Genomic DNA, 21,013 nt, shown 5'->3' with positions numbered 1-21,013 from the left:
CTGCAGTGTCAGAGCGGTGCAGGCAGCCCAGGTTGGCCCTCGTGCTGCCCCAGGCACGGGGCAGAGTTGTCAGGGTGCTGGGGATGAAGGAACCAGCGAGGGCCTTCAGATTCATGGCCCCAAGTCCTCCTGCTCCAGGCCTGGGCTGCAAGAACACAGAGCCGCCCCGGGGCTGCAGTCCCAGAAGCTGACATCACACCCCGGGGAAGGCAGGAATAGCCCCAAATGGGGCTCCAAACGCTCCTCTGGAGCCTTTCCAATGCCTGGATTACAGCCTCAGGACCCCCTGGCACTCCCTCAGTCCCCAGCACCATCTCCTCTCCCTGGGCTGCTGGTGACCATGAGCAATGGCTCTGGGACCCCCACACCCACCCTGCGGGCAGCCCCACCGCGTGCCCATGCCCCTGGGCCAGAGCAGAGCCCTTCTCCTGTCTGCTCCCGTTCTCCAGTTGCCCCAGCCCGCTCCCATGTCTGCTCCGCGGGGAAGGAAGAAACCAGGAGGCACCAGGATGCTGGGTTTTATTTCATTTTATCCAAGTACCTTTGAAAAGATCATTGTACAAGTCAGCACATGAGGATGCACAGGAGACATCACCAGGGCTGCAAAGCCGCTGGAGGACGCTGCGCTCGGCAAATGTACATATTTACAGGGAACCCCCTGAGAAAAAAAGGGGGAGACGGAAATCCCAGGCATGGTAACAACCTCACCAGACACACCACCACCAGAACTTAAAAAAGAGGGAGGAAAGGCGTTCGTAACACTGTTCCCTGGCTGAAAACGATTGCAGATTTTGCTGGACTTCACATAGTGATAGGCAAGTCACAGAACCATGTTTAAAGGCACTCGGTGACATGTACAAGAGGCCGAGCTGTCCCCACGCAGCGCCACTCGCCCCCAGCCCCGCAGGCAGCCGAGTCGGGCCCCGACGTGCTGCAGCAGCAGCAGCAATGGGGCATGTGGGCGGGCAGGGCAAGTGCTGATGTGGGACCCCCGAGGAGCTGGCGCTGGGGGCACAGGGGCTGGGTTTGCTCAAGGGCCAGAGCAGAGCTGCGGCTGCTGGGGCACAGAGCACGGCCTGGGCTGGTGGGAAGGGCGGGGCTGAGGGCAAGGGGAGCACCAGCACAGCCCCCCACTTTCTGGTGGCTGAGGAACCCCACGGAGCTGCGCTCAGCCCCATCTGTACTCCAGGAGCTGCCCCTTACAGTGACTGCAGCATGTGGGGGACCTGGCCGTACAACAGCCCCACGACTCCTTTGCTACTGGCTTCAGCCCGCAGTGCCCTCACGCTGCCTCCCGAGACACAGAACCTGACAGAAGACACGGGACTCATAACATGATGGTTTCTGTCCTCAGACTGAAAGTGTCTAATTGGTTTCCTCCCCATACTACCTCTCTCCTAAGGCAACTCCCCCGACCAAAGCCCAGCCTTGGCACCGGGGGCCTGCGCACAGGTGCAGCACCCTCCATGAAGCAAGCTCTGCCCCAGGAGCAGGCACACGTGGGGGACAAGCACGGGGCACAGGACGGCAGCGCCCAGCCCCACAGCGCGGAGCAGCAGCTGCCCCTCCCTGGTGGCCTGCCCCGTCCCGTGGCTCTGGTAGAAGGCACCATGGGAAGCCCGCAGCGCCGAGAACTGGCAGCCACCCTCCCTTCCCTTGGGGTCGCAAGAAAGCTCAGGAGAAAAACCACCCTACCAGGTCCTGTAGCTGCGACTGCCAGGGAGGCAAGAGCCCAGCTCGTTCCGAATGGCTCAGTTATCTCCAGAGGTGTGCAGAGCCGCAGCGGAGGGCCCCTCTGAGCGCAGCAGCGACTTCCACAGCAGCGGGGACAGCCCCGGCGTTGCTCAGAGCCATCCACACCGAGGGGACAGGGAAGGGTGCCGTGAAAGCGAGGACCACACGGAGTCTGACGGATGGCTGTACACTTTGGGTGAGTTCTGCAGTACCTGTACGTTTTACATTTACATAAGAGCACTGTGACATTGGAAATATTTTCCTTTTATTACAATATATCAAAAATATGCAGCTTTAGTAAACAAGTTCATTTTACACTTTCTAATGCACTGTACAATGCTACATTACACTTATATTCGGTATGGAGAGGGAGCCCAGGCTCCCACTGGCAGGTTTGTGGGGTGAAACGACTTCCACTGGCACAAGGGAGCTTGCCCAGGTCCTGGCACAGAGCAGGCCGTGCCCTGGGCTCACCCAGCGCCTCCTGGAGTAGCACCGCCAGCGTCTGCCCCAGACCTTCTCCTCCAGTCCCAGAGTCTTTCACAGCCCTTTCCTCAGAGCCTCTGCAGCCTCGGAGCCTAGTCGATCTTCTCCACCTTGCCGATGATCTTCTCTTCGAAGATGGGCAGGATGGTGTCATCCTCCCGCACCTCCTCGAAGACCACACCGCAGTCGAACTCATCACTCACTTTCTTGAAGTAATACCTGGAAGGTCAGAGACACGGGGGCACAGGGAGGTCAGGGGCCGCGTGGGACACCACAGTGACACCCAGACACAGAGCACAGCACTTTGTGGCCCTGAGCTCTCGAGGAATGGGAGCAGCTCCAGCAGACATGGAGGCTGGCATCTGCCCCTGCCCTCACTCAGTGGCAGCAGTCAGAACGCATGCTGGCATGCTGAGGAGCTCAGGCCCCGAATCCCAGCCCATTCACAGCTCTCACAAAAGCTGCCCGGAGGTCCTGATGCTGGCAGGGCCCTGGAGTGTTTCTAAGCAGAGTTTCTTCCCCACGCCGCTCCTACTTGGAGGGAGTGCCTTGCAGAGCTTCATAACCCATGCCTGGTGCTACAGAATGATGGGCATTTTGGGACTCAGCAAGGCCCAGCCACCCTGCTCACACTGGAGGAAATTCTGGGAGCTGAAATGGCTCTGGAAGTTGGGGAGTTCCCCACAGCACCAGCAAGCACTGGCTGACGCTGCTCCTCACCAGCCCAGGACACCGTGCAGCCTTGTAGGGCAAGTAACTTCTGTTTAGGGTGCAAACTGTGAGGCAGGATATTTCTGGTAGAAAACCCAATTTCCCATGTTCTTATAAACTGCCTCTTCAACAGCCAGACCCTCCCAGTCAAATCCAAACATAAGCCTGCTTCCATGGGGCAGGATTACGGCTGCAAGTATCAGTTCTACCCTTATTTAAAAAGTACATTCTTGGCTCACTTTGGAACTTACTTTTCTAAGTGAGAGGAATGTCCCCTGGCAACCAGACACCTTTGCTGTGCTGCCATAACCCTGCAAGGCTGCTGAGAACCCCAGGAGCCCCCTGTCCTACCTCCACCGCGCTCCTTTGCACGACAGGAGCAACATCCTGGTGGTAGCATCTGCCAGGGGGTGCTGACAGCCTGCTGGCACCACACTGCAGGTGGAAAGCAGCCCTTACCTGTAGTTCCCTTTCTTGGTCAGCAGCTCCTTGAACTGTCCCAGTGTCACCACGCGCCCTTTGACGAGGGTGCGGTAAGGGATGGGCTCTCCGCAGAAGTAGTAAGCAACCACGATGTTCTCACATGGCTGGGATGCACCGCTGCCCGGTCTCTTCTGGGGCTTCAACCTGTTGTACACAATCACAAGCAACATCCTGAGTATCAGCCTGTGGTGCTCAGCACAGGCCCAGCACCATCACCGGCACTGGGTGCTGGTCTGGGTGAGGGGCTGCCCAGGCAGGGGGTGCAGGTCAGGACCTGTCTGTATCTGCAGAGATCTGGGGCCTCTCCACGTGGAGGTGCCAAACTAACACCGAGTGCCCTCAGGAAGCATCTTTGACTCTGACCACCACCTTTCCTGGCACGCACCCACACGCTGAGGCTGGTGGAACAGCACTTGGAAAGGCTGGATGGAGGCCAGGCCACAGCTAGGAGGAAGAAGGCACACGGGCTCCAGCTCAGCCCCTCCAAGCTGCAGAAAACCATCCCCAGGGACAGGCTTTGAGGGGGTGGCTTCCCTGCAGCACCGAACTCTGAGAGCAATCAATTAGGGCAGGGCAAGGCAGAGCATCACGGGCCCATTGCAGCCAACCGACGTCACTGCTGGTGTGCACCAGCGTGCTTGGGCTGGCCTTCAGAGCACGCCACCGGCACCTTGGTACAAGCAGTGCTTCCGTGATGGCCTGCAAGGTTCAGCCTGCAGGAGAAGCCTTCATACCCATGAGATACAAGAAGAAAGTGCCATCCACATCAGACAGCAATCGCTTCCGTGAAGCACCTGGAACTCACATGTGCAGCTGCGGGGCAGTGGGATGTGCCCTGCCCTGGGTGCTTCGCTGCCCATCCTGTTCCATCACATCCCACCCATGCAGGGTGGCAAGGCCTGGCTGGGCTGTGGGCTAACACACACCCTGACTGTGCTGCAGGCTGGGTTTTGGAAGGCAGACACCATCCTCAAACCCCCAGTGAGCAGACGTGGAACACCTCACACTTCCTGCCCCTCGAGATGTCGGTCTGCTCCTTGCCTCCAGCCCACACGCTGCTATACGGTGCCATCAGCAGGCTGAGAGTGTCAGCCCAGTCCTTGCCTCATTTTCAGAGGCAGACAAAAGTAGCAACCATAAAAATAAGGGTACTTTGCACTTCTGTGGAGCCTTTCATCTAGGGCACTGTAAACGCTGCACAAACATTTGAGCAGCCTACACAAATGCGTCGCTTGGCATGTGTGGGCTCAGCCAGAGGCAGCCTTCTCTTTCAAAATCACATAAAACAAATTTGGCAGCTTTAAAATTATTTAAAAGGCACACAAGGTAAAAAAAAAAAAAAAAAAAAAAAAGACGATTTTGTATTTATACAACTGGAAAGTTGCTGTAAAAATAGAATACGCCAAGCACATGAGCTAATGGCAATTCTGGAAGTGGCTGTGACCCTAACCTTTAAACACTGGCGTGCAGTCACAGCACCTTTTTCATGGCATGCCCACATAAACATTGGCATTGCAAACCAAGACCCGTGAAAATTCTGTCACCTCTTTCTAAAGCCATGAGAGGTCTAAAGTTCAGCTGAACAATGCTTCTGGTGCCTGCTCTGCCCAGGAGACCTTTGCAGAAACTGCAGCATCCCGAGAGGCGAGGGTGCTCCTGGTGCCAGCACGGCTCTTAGAACCCATCCCCGTATCAAAGCACAGGATGCCCTTTAGCTAGAAAAACATTAAGAAATGGAATCATCCTCGGAAAGAAAAATTCATCACGCATTTAAAGGAAAAATGGGTCATAAATTCAGGCGAATTCTGTGCATCCTGTGAGCCAGAAGTTAATTGAAGGGGTTTGGAAAACCTCAAAGTCCCTAAGCTTCTCTTAATGCTGCTGGAAACAAGTCATGGCTAAGAGAGAGCTGCTGGTGCCCAGGGGAGCTGGCACGGAGGCTCGTGGGGACAGGACGACATGCACTGTGCAGGCAGCACGGTGCTCAGGATGCTGGGGGGCAGGCCCTTGGTTGCTGGGGGGGGGGGGGGGGGGCAGGACCGTTACAACCAACGGCCCGAGCCCCCCAGCTCTGCCATGGTAGAAGCAAGAGCAGGATCGTGCCAATGGCTGGGAGCCCTCCTCCTCCCACTGCGTAATACGTGCCTGAAAAGCCGCTTTGGAGCGAGCTCAGACTGGCTGCTGTGCTCCTCTTCCCCAGGCTCAGAAAGGGGCCGTGGGGACTGTGTGGCTTCTGGAAAGCACGCGAGGGAGAAAGAGCCTCCCAAGTTTCTCCACGTCCATTGCACTGAGCGCCTTTTGCACACATGTCCTTTCGAGGGCTTGTCCGAGCAGACAGCCCTCCTGCTGCAGGCTGCAGGGAAAAACCAGGGCGGTGGAAACCAGGCAGGGGCGAAAGCACTGGCAGCACAGTGGTGTGTGCTGGGGAGTGGGTCTGAAGCTGCGTGTCTGGTTTGGGTCCTCGGTGTGCAGGAGAGGCAGGGAAACAGCAGAGCCCAGCGAGGGGCTGAGATGGACGGGGAGGAGAGGCCGAGGGCAGCTCGGCAGGAGGAAGGGGATGGAATCACTGCCCCAGGGCTTATGGGGAGCCTGTAAGGGCATGAGGCCACAGACAGGGCTTGTCCCTGCAGGAGCAGTGCCTCCCTGGGACAGGACCCCAAGAGGCTGCCAGTGATGGGACAAGAGGCAAAGGGTCGGCGTCTCCTTGCAGGAAGGAACATCACCTTTCAGAGCATCACAGAACACACATGCATCCCAAACTGCAGCAACAGATCTCTAGCAAGCTGAAGCGGGGATGATGAATAAGAGATCACTGACAACACAATTTTCCAAGCGTTCCTCTCCTGAGAACATGACAACACAACTATCTCTGCTGTCATCATCGCCCAGAAACCTCCTGAGACCACTTCTTACCCAGACGGGCCCCTGCTGCTCCACCACAGCACGCCTGAGCCCTGCCTCATTGCAGCCTCCATCTGCACCCATCCCCTGGGTCTGCAGTGAGCGCCCTCCACGAACACACACAAGTAATGCTCCGTTCCTTCTTCTGGGCTCAGCTCCCTTTGTGGCGTTTGTCACAAGCAGGAAATGTTACCCAGCAAGGGAAGTGCAGCACTGACTGCCCTACTGCATCTCACCCTGCCCCTGGAGGTGCCCAAGGAGCCCCGAGCTGGTGGGGGCAGCCAGCCCATGGCAGGGGTGGGCCTGGGGGGCTGTAAGGCCCCTTCCATCCCAACCATGCTCTGAATCTATGGTTCTATGATCGGCACTAACTCAGCCTGTGTGAGGGTACAGACACAGCCTGGCTGCAGTGCAGCCATGCCCGACACAGGGGAGACTTGCTCCATCCCAGCCCTGGGGCCGAATTGCTGTGGAAAGCCTGAAATGCAGCCAGCAGATGTTACCTCAGGAGGTATCCCAGCATCCAGCTCTGGTCCTCTTCCAGGCCTGGCACAATCAAACTAATTCCAAACCAAGCTCATGCTAACATTTTTGCTGGAGAGTTTAGAAAATTCTTTCGCCGCTTATGAAAATCTTTTCTCTGCAGAGCTGGTGCTCATTACTTCTTCCAGCTGGAAACGTAAGTGGACTGTGACAGTGAGCTACAGAAAATGGCTCAAAAACTGGCTGCACAGGCACGCAACCTGATGGTCACTGGGACAAGGCTCTCCATCAAGGCAATGGGCACATGAGGTCTGGGGGTCATCCAGCACTGGGCACTTCAGCTCGCATAGGCTCCCAGCAGAAGGCATGCAGCTATCCCAAAGATCAATGCCTCAGCCTCACACACTGTGTAACAGGGAGAGAAAGGCTTGTTCTGCTGACATTTCCATTGGGACTGCAGGCAGGTAATGGGAATGAGCAGGGCAGGCACATGGCTAGTGAAGGCTGTGCTGGGGCAGAGCAGCTCCCGAGCCAGGTAACTGCACCAGTAAGGGCACTTAGCTGTACCCAGCTGTACACAGCTGGCACAGTGTGTTCTGCTAACCGAAACAGGAGCTCTCTGAAAAGATGTGAGCTCAGGCACGCTCCAGCTGCAGCACCCAGTCCTGCCAAAATCCAGAGGAGAGATTTCAGCATCAAGAAATCCTTCACTTCCCAGGGACTGCATCCATTCTTGCGTGCTACTGGGCACGGGCACATTCACTTTTCATTAGCAGCTCCCCATCAGCAAGCACTGCTCCCTGGCTTTCCATGCACCAGGCAGGTCAGCGGGATCCCTGCATCCTCAGGAAAGGAGCCAGGCCTTGGGAGCAGGCAGCACAAGTGTGAAAGCAGAACAGCCCAGCAAGGCTCAGCCTGTCCTCCTGCTGGTCTGGAGGGCATACACCGCAATGCCATGGGGTTTCTACAGAAGCTGTGTTTACAATATATGCCAAGTTGTTATTAGAGTATTCAAGACACATGCATACAGCCCAGGCTGGTGTCTTCCAAGTGTGTATCTGCATCTAGACATTTCTGGGGAAGGTATATGAATTTAATATGACTATAAATGACTGCACAAATAAACCCTATCCAATTACACCAACTGAAAGGCAGATCAAATAAATTTGGCTCAACCTGACATGGGAGAGCCCTTTAATTATCTAGCTTTCAATCAATACTCTGACATAAATATGCAGAAGTCTGCTATATGGCCACTGCAAGCAAAAATAATTGGAGTTCAGCAATTAGAGGAGCTTGTTCTTTAAATTACACTCGTGTTTCTGAGAGTCAGACTCCAAAGTTTACAGTTTAGAGAACACAGCTATAAAGCAATGAAGTGACTACAAGCAATTCCCATTGTGAAAGGTTTTTAATGGTCAAAGTGCTTTTAGTTCTTAACAGTAATTATCAAGCACTTCCAAAACGTTTTTCATCTGAGAGCTCTGTGTGCCTTGCAACTAATCTTCCCTGAAGGATAATACGGGAGCAGAAGAATTACCTCTGCAACAGGCATTGAGCTGAGTCATGGGAAGGTGCAGTGACTTGGATCCAGGCATGCAGAGAGCAGCACTGCTGCAGCAGGACTAGAGCGTAGCGCTCCCCAGGAGCTGCCATGAGCAGCCTTTGCTGGAAGACTGGATGAGATGTAGATAAAGAGCACATACATATTCTTCTGCACTTAATTTTGCTGCATTCTGCTGAATTCTGCTGCTGCACCAACCAAGAACTCTGCAATCACTGTGTGTGAATGAACTATGAGTCTGCGCCAGTGAAGACGAGGTGAGTGCAGCAAGCTGGAGGCCGACAAGTACTGCAAAGAAAGCTCTTCCCTGGCATGCTCTTTCTAAACAGGCTCCTCCTGCCCAGGCTCATTCAGAACACTTCCAGACTTCCAGTCCATAAAACACAAGCCCAGGCCTTAAGGCAGCTTGTGGCATTTGTACCACTGGCAGAGGCCATGTCACAGAGACATGGGAGATTTCCCCGACCTCTCTGCAGGTGCCTCCACTCAGCTAGGGCTGCAAACTGGAGCAGAGCACCTCCCGTGGCTCCCCACCCACCGAGCAGCCTCCTCCTTCCTTCCCATGCACACTCAGGCCATACTGCCATACCTTTGTTTCAGGGGGAGTTTCCCAGCTCTCTTTTCCTCCTCCTCCAACCTCCTGCGAGCTTCCTCCAGCTGGGTGAGTGGGTTGGGTGCTGGATTGGGCGGCATGGTAGGATCTTGGATGAAAGGGTGTGAAGGCTGGACGACGTTCCGGAGCTGGGCACTGACCCACGGATGCACTGCAACAGGCCGCTCGATGGAGAGGGGTCGGACCATATCATGGGACAGCTGCTTCTTAGCACCTGAAGAACTACACACAAATACGAAGGTTTTACACAGACCGCCGAGTCACTTTGCACACGGGCACATCCAGACAGAGCGCTGCTTCCGCAGCTGGACACGAGCACTGGGAAGCTCCTTGCACCACCCAACCCACTGCACCCCTGGAGAAGGTTTCGGGGCAGTGCAGCACTGCCTTCTCTAGTGTTCTGCTGAGGTACCGGGTGAGCAACCCAGCCTTAATACAGAGATCACCGATGCGTTTAAGGGCTCCCATGAAATGCACAATACACAGAAACAAACCCAGCACAAGGCAGCTCAATGATGGACAAAATGCACTCAGCAGGATCCGCCAGAAGATGCCCCGATGTGCACTGCCAGGCTGCGAGCCACTGATGGCCACTGGATGTTGCAGCAGTGTGCTCGTTCTTGCCAGCCCCAGTGGCTCTGGCACGGCCCCAGCTGCCTGCAGAGCAACCTGCCTGGGCCACTGCTGTGACACAAGACAAAAAACCACAGCGGTTTCACCAGCAGTCACTAACGCAGTTGTGGCAATGAGGATGAGACCCCAGATCCCTCTTGTCACTGGCACCATGAAATCGTGGCTTTTTCCCTGAGATGAGCCAGGCTGTGATTGAGGATCTGTGCCTGCAGATCTGCTTGACCACAGAGAGGTTCTGGAGACAGACACATCTTTGGCTTTAGAGAGGCAAGGCGAGCCCAGAGGATGCTCCCTACAAGCCCAAACGCTGGGCAACCCAGCTCTCCTTGCCTGAGCCCTCTTAAACTGCTAACTCAGGACCAATGGCTCAAGTGCAGCAGGCCCTACATTTCTATCAACACCTTGCACAAGTAACAACTGTTTACATACAGCAAGTGCCTAAAGCAAAAATACTGCCTACCGTGTGCTGCATTATCCCCTCTGTACCCACAGCAGCAATTTGTGAAACTCCTCCGGGGCTTCAACCTCCCCCCACAACCACAATTCATTTTCAGGAAAGAAAATGAACTTTATGCTTAAAGCCTCCAAGCAATCCTCAGTCTCCAAAGGACCTAAACCCTTGTGCCTGGTGGATGCTTGTCTTCCCAAGACCTCCAGGAACCGCTGCACAGCCTAAAGACATGCCTTACACAGGGGATGCAATACGACAGTATGAAGACTCCTTGCTCTACCAGCCCTTACCCATGGTTTGTTTTCTTATGCCTGCTGATCTCCTTCTCTCCTTCTATGATCCACTGAAGGATCTTCTGGTTTCTCTCCACGTCTTCAGGAGATCCTGGCATCTCATAGTTGGCACCATCACTTTTCCCTGAATCGGTCTTCTTAATATTTCTTTTTGAGAGCAGACTTGCTTTCCCACTGCAAGAACAAAGCTTGAGACATTAGCGCTTTGCCTAAGCCAAACCTCCACAGACAGTGGCAGAGGACGGACATGTCTATCTCAGACATATTCAGCCCTGCCAGGGTCTGCTTGGCTCTACTACAGCTCAACCAACCGTGCCACGGCTGAGGCTCAGGGCAAGGCTGGCTAGCCTGAGGCACATCAGGCTCTCTGTCCAGCCACCTGTGAAAAAGGGAGCATATCTGGCAAATGAGCCATGGCAGTGAGGCAAAAAGCCCAGCAGATCTCCTGCCACATGAAGGATTGTGTTCAACCCTGTTCTTTGCTCCAACACGGTTAACAGGCTCAGAGCACGAGGTTCGTCCTGGTGCTGCAATCCATCGGCTGCCTCCCCATGTCAGACCACTGCTCATACCCTGAGTCCTTCCCGTTCCCTCCCCGCCCCTGCTTACTGGTCTGCTAGCATCCCAAACCCCATCCTGCTGTTCACCATGCCAAGCACTTGCTTCTCACCACCGTTTGAACCGAGGCTTCAAATCATGGTAAAAGATTTTTTTACGCAGACAGCCTTCTGCAGGCTGTCATCTACCTGGGCAACGCAGTCAGGTCAGACAGTGCAGCTAGACTGAAACCAGGCAGCTACTGACAGGCCCTGGCTATGTTTACAGCTATGGCACATTACAATCATGCCATCCCTCCTTGGCAATGTGCTGCCCGTTTGCCCAGCAGTGCAGACAGCCAGCTACATGCTTGTGGGGCCACACGGTACTGGCCTGTCATTGCCACAGTCAGCAGTTTTACTGGACCCCCAGCATCCTGATCACCCACCTGCTTTACCTACTTCTGTACACTCATTAGCACTGACAGAAAAAAAGAACAAGACTGTTCAGATGCAAACTCTTTGTTTATGAAGGTCCTACCCTGGAGACTGTCAGGAACTGGGAGTTTGTGCTAGAGAAAGGACAGCTCTGAATGTGCCCTCTGACATTTCCTTTAAGCATATGGTGCAGTCAATGCTAGAGAGAAGTTCTGTACTGAGCTGGAGCTTTGGGTTGATCCAGCATGGTCACATGGATGCTTTGTGGAAGCAATCCAGCCATGTCTTAGCCCTTTTCCTATGGAAGCTGGGCAGACGTGGGGGCCCTTCTTCCCTGCCTGCCTGGAGAGCAGTTTGCTTCAGCTGCCCCTACACTCTGCCTCCCTCCTCCCACCCTAGAAAGCTGCTCCTACACACTGAGCTGGCTGCCTGCCTTCACTAAATATCCTACCCCCGCTACGCTGCAAAGACTTGCCCCCAAATAACACACCTCAAGGAACCAGCGAGCTCTCCACTGCAGTTACTCCACACTTACAATCAGCATTCATTATTCAAGGTAGCCCTCAGCCTCACCTTTGCAGTAATTCAAACACAGGGCTGGTAAAACCTGCTGCTGCAGAGGACGAGCTTCGCCCTCTCCTCTCAGCACACAGACAGAAGATGGAGGAATTGGGTGGTGGATGAAAAACTGAACATGAGCAGTGTGCACTGCAGCCCATAAAGCCAACCAAATCCTGGGCTGCATCTAAAGAAGCCCTGTCAGGGAGAACGTCCCCTTGGGACAGCAGGCCACAGCAGCACCAGAGCATCTACCATATAGTTAGGGAGAGAAAGGAAACCTTCTGGTGCATAAATCAGGCCCTGCAAAAATTTGGACCTTTTTGTCCTCTCATAAACATCTGTCACCCAGATCCTGAGACACAGCCTTACCTTTGCCATCTCCCAGTGCACGGGGAAGCCCCAGCACCTCTGCTGCTTTAAGGAGCAGAAGCACTGCTTTATAACCAAGGCCATTAAAAATCCTGGCCCAGAGGATGCCTTTCAGCACCAGGTCACAGAGATTTGTAAGTGCTATTAGGAAGCATATTCATTTCTGAAGGGAAGCACAGTGGGAGGCCCTCAAGCCATGTCCTACAAGAAAACATGGCCCAGCCACCCTGTGTCACTGCCATGCTAGAGCCCATTTATGAAAGCGCTTCCCAGAGAAGCCCCAGCTCTGGGACTCCCCTGTGTGTGGCCCTGACTCACCTGTAGCCTAAAGAGTCCATGGGGACAGGGGCCATGCCCAAGTTCTCAGAGTAGTTTCGTGACTTTGTTGCATAGTTATGTGAATCTACATTCCAAGCAAAGCTGTTCTGCACTCTCTGCGTGGCCTCGGCCTCAATTTGCTCTTTTGGTTTCATCATGCTGTGGTGATGGATGTGGTGGTAGACGTGTTTATGGTGGTATAAGTTAGCTGCATCCAGTTTCATTCCTGATTTCGTCGTGTGTTTGCCGTGCCCTGGAGGAATTGTTCCTAGTGTCCCTGACAGCTTTCCTAGATGGCCGCTTTCTGGAGACCGTGGCTTGGGAGAGTGGCGGCCAGGTCCTGGAGACTGACAGCCCGGTGTTTTCATCACACGCTGCACGTGTTCATCCAGGATGCTTTCTGGGTTTTCCTCATGTGCATCTCTCATCTGCATCCCAGCACAGCCCATCTCAGAGTAGCGGGGAGCAAAGTGATGAAAGGGTTGGGCGGAAGGCATCTTGTGGCTAATGACTGAAGGACCAGAAGAGATATCTGCATCCTCGCCTTCTTCTTCCTGCAGGGAACAAGAGGACAATTACAGTGACAGCAAGGTGGCAGAAGGGGTCTCTGGGGGTCTTCCTGCTCACAGCACGGCTGTTACCAACGCTCAGATGGGTCACCCCTGGCTTTGGCCAGCCAAGTCGCGAAAATCTTCAAGATGGAGATGTACCCCTCTTTGTGGCCCTGCCCCAGGCTGTGCCACCCTCCTGCAGAAAGCTCCCTAACACGCACCCTGAGCCTGCCCCATCTCAGAGCTGCCACATCACCTCTGCACCCGCCTGCTGGGGCACCACCAGCGAGGGTCACGGTGCCCAGGGAGAGCCAGGTGGCTGCTGACACAGCCCACACATCACAACCACTCACAGACGCAGCTTTCTAAGTGCAGCAACTTGATGGGATTTATAAGCAGGCAGAGTCTTGCTAAACAGCTCCCAAGTCTCTTGAAGACGGCTCTGTAACAACCAGCAATGGAAACACAACTTCCCACGCCGTGCGTGCAGCTTCCCACGAGCCTTTGGTGAGGCATCGCTTCAAAGCTCACCGGATGGAGCACAAAGTGACACCACACGCAGCAAGTCAGGAGGAATCAGGGGCTTTTCTCACCTGAGTGACTTTCACAAAGCAAGGCAAACAGCGGGCTTGCAATAGGAGCGTGCAACTGGAGGTCGACAGCAGCTTGAACAGTTTTGAAAATCAAACCCTGCTTTTCCCCAGGCACGCTAACACTGCAGCAAAGCCCTGCACGCAGATAAGGAAATGGCTGCACCTGACTGCTCGCTCTCAGGGCCCACAGCAGCCTTGGACACGTTGCTGTTAGCGACTCTGACATCCGTGCCAGGAAGAATAAAACTCCTCCACGCTGACAGCCACAATTTTGATGCTGACAAACTGTTTTATGCTCCAACATAAACTCAAATATTTATGAAGTTTCTTTATTGGAAAACAGGATTTTTTTTTTTTTTTTGAATTACATAAGTAGGATTCCAGCAAGCGCTTTAATCCCGCTCTCTTTTCTTCCTTTGGCACAGAAAAGAAATCATCTGCAGCATGTGGTATCTCTGCCCTGCCAGATAAGTGCATCTGCTGGAAAACACTGCCTCCCACCAGCTCTGCCTGTCGGATGTCCCCATCCATCACTCGCTATTCAGCTTCAAAGTCTCAGCTGCCAACCACAGCGCGAGAAAGCAAATAACAGACTTCCTCCCCGCGTCACACCTGGGGGCTCAGAACTCCACCAAGGACAATGGCAGCCTTTGAAAGCGCCGAAGACGTGGGCGCCTGCCGTGCCCTCTGCCAGCAGCAGCTCCGGGGGACCACGCTGCTCCTGAGCCCTCTGAGCAGCACGGGGAGCACAGAGCTGGTAGGAGCAGCCCGAGGAGGGCTGCCCAGCACAAAACCATGCCACAGACGGAGTGCCAGCAGATGAGCCAGGTGCGGAGCAGGGCAGAGAACTGCAAATGTTTTCTCTTTACGTTTCCCTCCCTCCCTGCAATATGAACCTACTTCAAGAGCTCTTCAGAAGCGCCTCACCGCGCGGCAGGGATCAGAAACAGGCTGTTGTGCCAACACCTCGGGACAAGGCCTACCCCACAGGGCAGCGGTCCTGTTACAGTGACTCAGATCAGCAGGTCACTGCTGTGACACGACACCCACTTCCACAGGGGACGTGCCACTTTCTCACAAACTGCTCTTAAAAACTTCAGGAGCACCTTTCATCTCCAGTGACAGCACTGCTGCCTGCAAAACCCCATCCCTGGACAGCTGGCTCAGCTACAAGACAAAATGGAGCACGCGCTGCCTAAACCCACAATGCTGGGTGAAATATTTGTGAGCAGGTTATGATAACCCAGCACCACACTCAACGCTTTGGAGGCTCTTAGGGCTGGTACCTGCATTGTTCTGCTCGAGGACTGAAGTCAGGGTGGGCTGAGGGAAGGGGAGGGATGCACTGCCTCACTCTGTTTGCCCTGTCTCAGCTCATCTATGGCACTGAGCAGGAGATCTGGACCCAAAGCGTGTCCTCAGCCAGGAGCAAGCACTGCTTGGGCTGGTGAGTGCCACCAAGCTCTGGGGGCAGCTGGCCTCCTCACTCCAGCACGGCGCTCAGCCTCGCATGGAGCAGGGAAGCCACAGCTGTGAGGAAGGGCAGGTAAGCAGGGTGCCTGGCTCAAGCTGTCCTCTCTGCCACTGCAGAGCAGAGGCTGAAGGTAAAAGTCAAGGCTGCAGACACCACTGTGCTTAGTGTGCAGTAAAAGCAATGATACAGTGCACAGAGCTGGGACAATCCAAGCCGGGAATGTAATGCAGAACCTCAGATATGGCAGAATCAAAACCCGGCTCAGCTGCACACACTGGTGCAGTGCAACATCCACAAAGGCTGGTGCATGGAGAGGACAACAGCACGGCCACACAGCTACTGCTGAAAGGAGGCTCCACTTCCACGCTGCTCTGTGTGACACATCACTACCTGCCCAGGATATCCAGCAATCAAAAGCTTGCAAATTCCCTCATACACTGACCAAGGACAGATTCTTCTTTCTCATCCGTTTCCCTGATTTATCACCTGATCTTCATCAGTGCCTGGCGATGCACAGGAGCCCTGCCTGCTCCCAGATGAACACAGGCAGACAGCCAGGAGCTCAGCACAGCTGCGCTGGGCACAAGTCAGCCCCTCACCTGGCACTTCTGGGCCTGCTGCACGCAAACCTGAGGAACCAGCCTCCAAGCCTGCCCAGGGCTGTGCCCCACGCGGGGCTCTGCAGCTGCCTGCAGCCCGTGCCGGGCAGCCCCGGGTGGCACAGCCGCTAGGTGGTGCTTGGGGGACACGCTACTGTCAGGAGCATCCTCCGCCAGCTCGCATAGCCAGCCACAGTCAGATGGATGCTTCGGCTTCGCTGTCTGCTGAGCTATTTTTACTCTCCAGCCGAGCCTGCGTCCTTCCCTTTGAATCGGGAGGCTGAACAGGCACTGATGAGCTATGGATAAGCAACACCTTGCTTTAACCTCCCCCTGCACCTTCTCCCAGTCCCACCCATCAGATTATTACAGGCTGGTAGGCCAAAACAGTTCACCTAGCACAGGAGTGCATTTACATCTTCAGGCAAACCATTTTCCTCTCCTCTTAGACAACGTTTTACACTCAGATATCCAGCATCTCAGCAATGGTTTTGCTTCTCCTGCACTTGGCTTATTTGAAATTCACCGGGTTTGGAGACAGAGCAAGTGACCTGCACGGCACAGTCCTGCAGCTACCACACAGCTGAGCAAGCAAAAGGCAGCATGCGTATCCTCCCATCATCTCCTCTACTGCTCAACATAATTAATGAATTCAGAGCTTTGGGGTTTGTTTTTTTCTTTTTTTTTCTTTTTAAATCTTATGGTGGTCTTTTTTCAGCAGAAGTCTTTTGGTTCTATATCAGGTGTCTCCTTCAGGTGCTACTGTACGATGTGGCTTTGAAAGGGAACCTGCAGGCAGCCCAGTATGGGGGGGAAAAAGCCTTTTTTGTAGCTTTTGCAAAATATTTCCAGCTTCTCTGCTAAGCTGATAACCGCTCAGTGTGACTCATGTCGTATGGTTTTCCCTGTGCTACTGTGCAGTGAGCTGTGCAGACCCAGTGAGAGGTCACCCTGTAGTCCTAGTGTTCAGGTCACAAAAAACAACCCTGTGATCTATGAGGATCCAAGCTCTCTTCTTGCTGATACCAGCAGCTCTTGCACCTGAAGTACTGGCCTAAAAAAGCTACAGTTGCTTACTCTGAGTTTTTCCTGAATGGCTAATGCTAAATGCCAGCCAGTCAATGAAATATATTCTGTAGACAGCAAAGAGGTTTAATATATGGCAATAGTGGGAGGCCGGGGCTTAAAATAGATTGTCACACAAAAATATGTTTAGACAGACTCAAATTTATTCCCTGGCACAGGTATTTGCTGATTTTATGGTACTGCTACTGGCAGCTTCTTCAGGGTGGTAGAGGGCAGGGCTAATGTAGCTGGGCACTGCTGGGGGCAGCAGTGTAGCCACGGGAGCAGGAAGAGGAGGACTATGAATAGGAAATAGTGCTGGTTGAGTTGGCTTTGTCTAGAAAGCAATAGGTATGGAGAAGAAAACAGACCAATTCCAGAAGAGCAGCAATCTAATCACAAAATAGCACCTTGCTGGCCTTTTTCTGGCTGGATGCTGAACGCAGCAGTGCAGTGAGTTTGATGGACAATACCTGGCACTGAAATGCACCTCAGGGGTTACTCTGCATCCTCACTTCCTACACTGGAAATAAGTACGCGATTTAAAGCAAATACGATAGCCCTACAGTGCCTGTTCTGTTTAAAGAGATACTAGATTAACTTACAAAAATATCGATGAGTATTTAAAAATAATGGGCTTGAAGGGTCTGCCTTGCAGCCACAGAGACTCAGCTCCTCTAAAAGCACAGAGCTAGCTGAGATAGACAGGAACAGCTCTGCTTCAAGGGAGAGCTGCAGGGTGCACAGCACACAGCCTTCGCCTCAGGGCTACAGCAGCTATTAACTGCAGAGACCCATAACTTCTTCCCATAGGGCTGCGGCCATACAACATTTGTGATGTTCAGTAACACTGTGATGTCCTCTGAAAAGTCTCCTGTGTCTCTAGCACAAGATAAACACTTACCTGCGAGACGTACATCAGATGAAAAGATAAGGTGTCAATACTGCTGAACAGGGTGTCTCATAACTGGACAACCAACACCTCATTCTCTCCCTTGTGGAGCTGGTTGAGGAGCTAAAAGTTCTTGGTTCATCTACCAAATACTCAAGCTCTGAACAGCCCCATCAGTTCCAAGGCTTCCAGCACACACAGTGCCACAGGCTGGGCTTCCCCAGCCACCCATGTGGAGTCTCTCCATTTCTCTGACCATGAGAGGAATTTTGGATGCTACATCTCATGTAGGGATGTGCTGCTAGGCACTGATGGACAGAAGCCTTTCATAGTTGGTAGAAACAGACTGAAAGCACATACAAACAACTGCAAGTGTAACAAAATCTGCCATTTGTTTGCCCTACAAAGGGGAAATATGGAAAACACAAAACCCCACAGCGCAAGGTGAATCCCTCATCCTCAAATGGAAGGGATTGTTTAAAAAGTCTGTGAGGGATGGGAGAGTGAGGGTGCCAAAGATGCAGAGCACCCACAGCCCCTAACATGACAGAAGCAGGCACTGCTGTGCCACACCTGGTGTCTGACAGCAGCGAGGATCTCACAGAGCCCTGCACATGGCACACAGCCCCACAAAGCTCCTGCGGTGACAGGGAGCCTCCAGGAGCCCCATGCAGGTGACAAATGTTGTCACTCAAGTTGCTTCCACGGCAGCTGAAAAATTCCTGTGATGTGCAGTAAGCAAAAGTCCCCAGGTTGGTGCAAGAGGCAGGGAGATTACTAACCGCTCGCACGCGTTTAAGGCGCTCCTCCAACTTCTCCTCTGCTTCACGTTCCTTCTGTACTTCTTCCAAACGATTGATCAGTTCTGCAGCAAACTTTTCTGGTTCAACGTGGATATCCTTTGGCATTCGATATGTACGCTGGAGGAAAAACACACCGGGGTTAGCAAAAGGTGCAAGAAAATCACACATTTACTCCGGAGGCACAAACAACTGGAAATGCCAGTCGTCCCAGTGGGAGCCCAGGGAAGACAAGCTGGCAGACACAGGAGTGAGGCCTGGGAATGACCAGCTGGAAGCTCATGAGCTCCCTGTCTAGCACCAGCTCTGTATACCCCCCTCACATAAGGGAAAGGTTTCCTAGAGCCACAAGCAGAGAGCTCTTTTGGCATCAGACTCCATTTAGGGACGGATGCATGCAATAATCCTCAAAATTATACAAGGTCAACATGAATATCCTGGTCTCAGATGGTGGGAAAAGGACATACAGACAAACCTGCCAAAAATCATGCTGACTGTAGTGATGTTTTCACTCCGACAGAAAGGAGAACTCCAATGCACGCACATTCAGCTTACTGCAGGTGGACCAGCGTAAGACTGCCAGTCTCTGCAAATCTAGCTCACAGGAGCAGAAAGGAGTTTAAATCCAGCTGCCTTCAGGAAATCTTACTTTCCTCCATCTTCCAGGCACAGCTTCTGCTAAAACCAACCCAGCCATGGAAGGCCGCTGTTCCATAAAGCATCCTCTCTTACCAGAACCCAGAAGAGAGCATGACTGCATCTCATCTCCTCAGAGCTGGGCAAAAATTCCTGCTTGCTTTATCAACAACCTCACAAGCACAGAGATACCACTTTTCTGTCTGCCCCATGTGAACTAATGAATAAACTTCAAGGGCACTCTCAGTTCCTTACGCTGAGTTACCTTGTGCCCAGATTCCCCAGCTCTGGGATAAGAATTCTGTGTAGTGAAGTATCAAGCTGACAGCCATTGCATTTTTTCATCCCTTATGCATTATTTTGTTACTCTGCTAGTAGAAGAAATGGCAGAGCAGAGAGAAAACAATAATTTGGAGGAAAAATATATGGAAAATTCAACATTATAAAAACCTGCATTCAAATGCTTCAGCACCAGCATCAGAGAAATACACACTTTACAGGACCAGAGACAAGATGAAATATGGAGATGCAAGATAACCCATACCAAAAGAACAAATGCAGCACCAGAAACAGTCATCAAGCTTGGAGTCCTTAAAAGAGGATTAGAGACCACCCAAATTTACCCTGAGCCAGCATGAAGACCAGTGCAGAAGGCCACAATACCGCTCTGCCTCAGAACTAACAAAAGCATGCAAATCCTTGTTTTCCTCCCTGCCAACTGCTGAATGGAAAGCAAGGGGAAGAAAAATAAGGGCAGTGAGTATCCCACTTAGTGCACTGAGAAGCTGGAGATGTCTTCTGTGACGCTCAGGTTGCAGTTTAAAGCACCACTTTTTTTGTTTGCTGAGACCAAAACTCAATCAACCCTGCCAACAAATCTGTGTCCATGCTTACTGCTACCAACAAGTGCGAGGACAAGACACAGCTTCCCTCTGGAGGGACAGAAAGCTCAAGTCCTAGCATCTAGACCTTGTGTAATTCAGAAACGCGCCCAAATCATGCATGATCACAGTGTTAAGAGCTTACAGGGATAGTCCCTTCTCTGTTTGCAGTGGGGAGCTGCCAGGACCCAAGTGATGTTTACCCATTCCTCAGTATCTGTGGAAGCACTTCCGGCTAACGGAGCCCGTTTCCATCAGATGGCGAGCCCAAAATCATGCACCACCCCATCTATCTCATACAATAGCACTGGTAGCAACCCATGAGGGAAATCTCTCTCTCTCCTGACAAGTCACAGCCAGCCTGGTGACGTGTTCATTCCCTCCTGCCACCTCCGACACGGCAGCTCTCGCTGTGGCTGTTTGCAGGATGGCAGCACCAAGCCCCGCTCCGTTAGAAGCGTGTTAGAAGCAGCAGCTTCCACAGAACAGCAGGACCAGGAAAGAATTTCCCATGATTTTCATAGCCTTTGATGCAATGCAGTATCCCAAAATAAAATCTCTCCTGAGCACCCAGACTGCTGCAGCAGTGGGTGCACAGGTTGAATTCTGCTAACCTGCATGTTTGAGTGCTGGTGAAATAAGGTGGCTCCTTCCAGGCCCAGCACTGCTTAAGGAGCACAGCTCCAACTCATCATAATGAGTACCTGAAGACATTCAAGGTCACTAGTTTATCTAGGGAGCTTGAGGTAGGACTATTTTGGTATTTTATGTCATGCTTCAGCACATTTATCCACATTCTTTCAAAGCTTGGAAGTGACTGAATGAAAATAATTGTCTAAGACCCTTTACAGTGACCTCTTTTTTCCTTTCTCTTTGATAAACTGCTGTATCTGCAAAACACACTACCTTGTCCTGCAGGCTTTCACTCAGCACAACAGCTTGAGGAGG

The 21,013-nt window shown here is 52.9% G+C and overlaps 1 protein-coding gene across 2 annotated transcripts in view; it reads right to left on the bottom strand.

Annotated features, from left to right (window-relative positions):
* AXIN1 (axin 1) overlaps positions 503 to 21,013 on the bottom strand; it is a 71,903-nt gene continuing 51,392 nt past the window's right edge. The window contains exons 4-9 of one of the 2 annotated variants that reach the window (XM_021411179.1): positions 18,531 to 18,668; positions 12,575 to 13,128; positions 10,350 to 10,526; positions 8,952 to 9,197; positions 3,391 to 3,558; positions 503 to 2,439 (exon numbers count right to left, since the gene is read on the bottom strand). In XM_021411179.1, the coding sequence (XP_021266854.1) occupies positions 2,313 to 2,439; positions 3,391 to 3,558; positions 8,952 to 9,197; positions 10,350 to 10,526; positions 12,575 to 13,128; positions 18,531 to 18,668 (1,410 nt within the window). In that variant the 3' untranslated portion in view covers positions 503 to 2,312. The remainder of the gene's footprint in view (positions 2,440 to 3,390; positions 3,559 to 8,951; positions 9,198 to 10,349; positions 10,527 to 12,574; positions 13,129 to 18,530; positions 18,669 to 21,013) is intronic. The other variant, XM_021411180.1, reaches the window with a different exon arrangement.

Source organism: Numida meleagris, chromosome 13 (genome assembly GCF_002078875.1).
Source record: "Numida meleagris isolate 19003 breed g44 Domestic line chromosome 13, NumMel1.0, whole genome shotgun sequence".
Taxonomy (NCBI): domain Eukaryota; kingdom Metazoa; phylum Chordata; class Aves; order Galliformes; family Numididae; genus Numida; species Numida meleagris.
The sequence above is the reverse complement of the archived record's forward strand: the minus strand, read 5'-3'. Positions and strand labels throughout refer to the sequence as shown.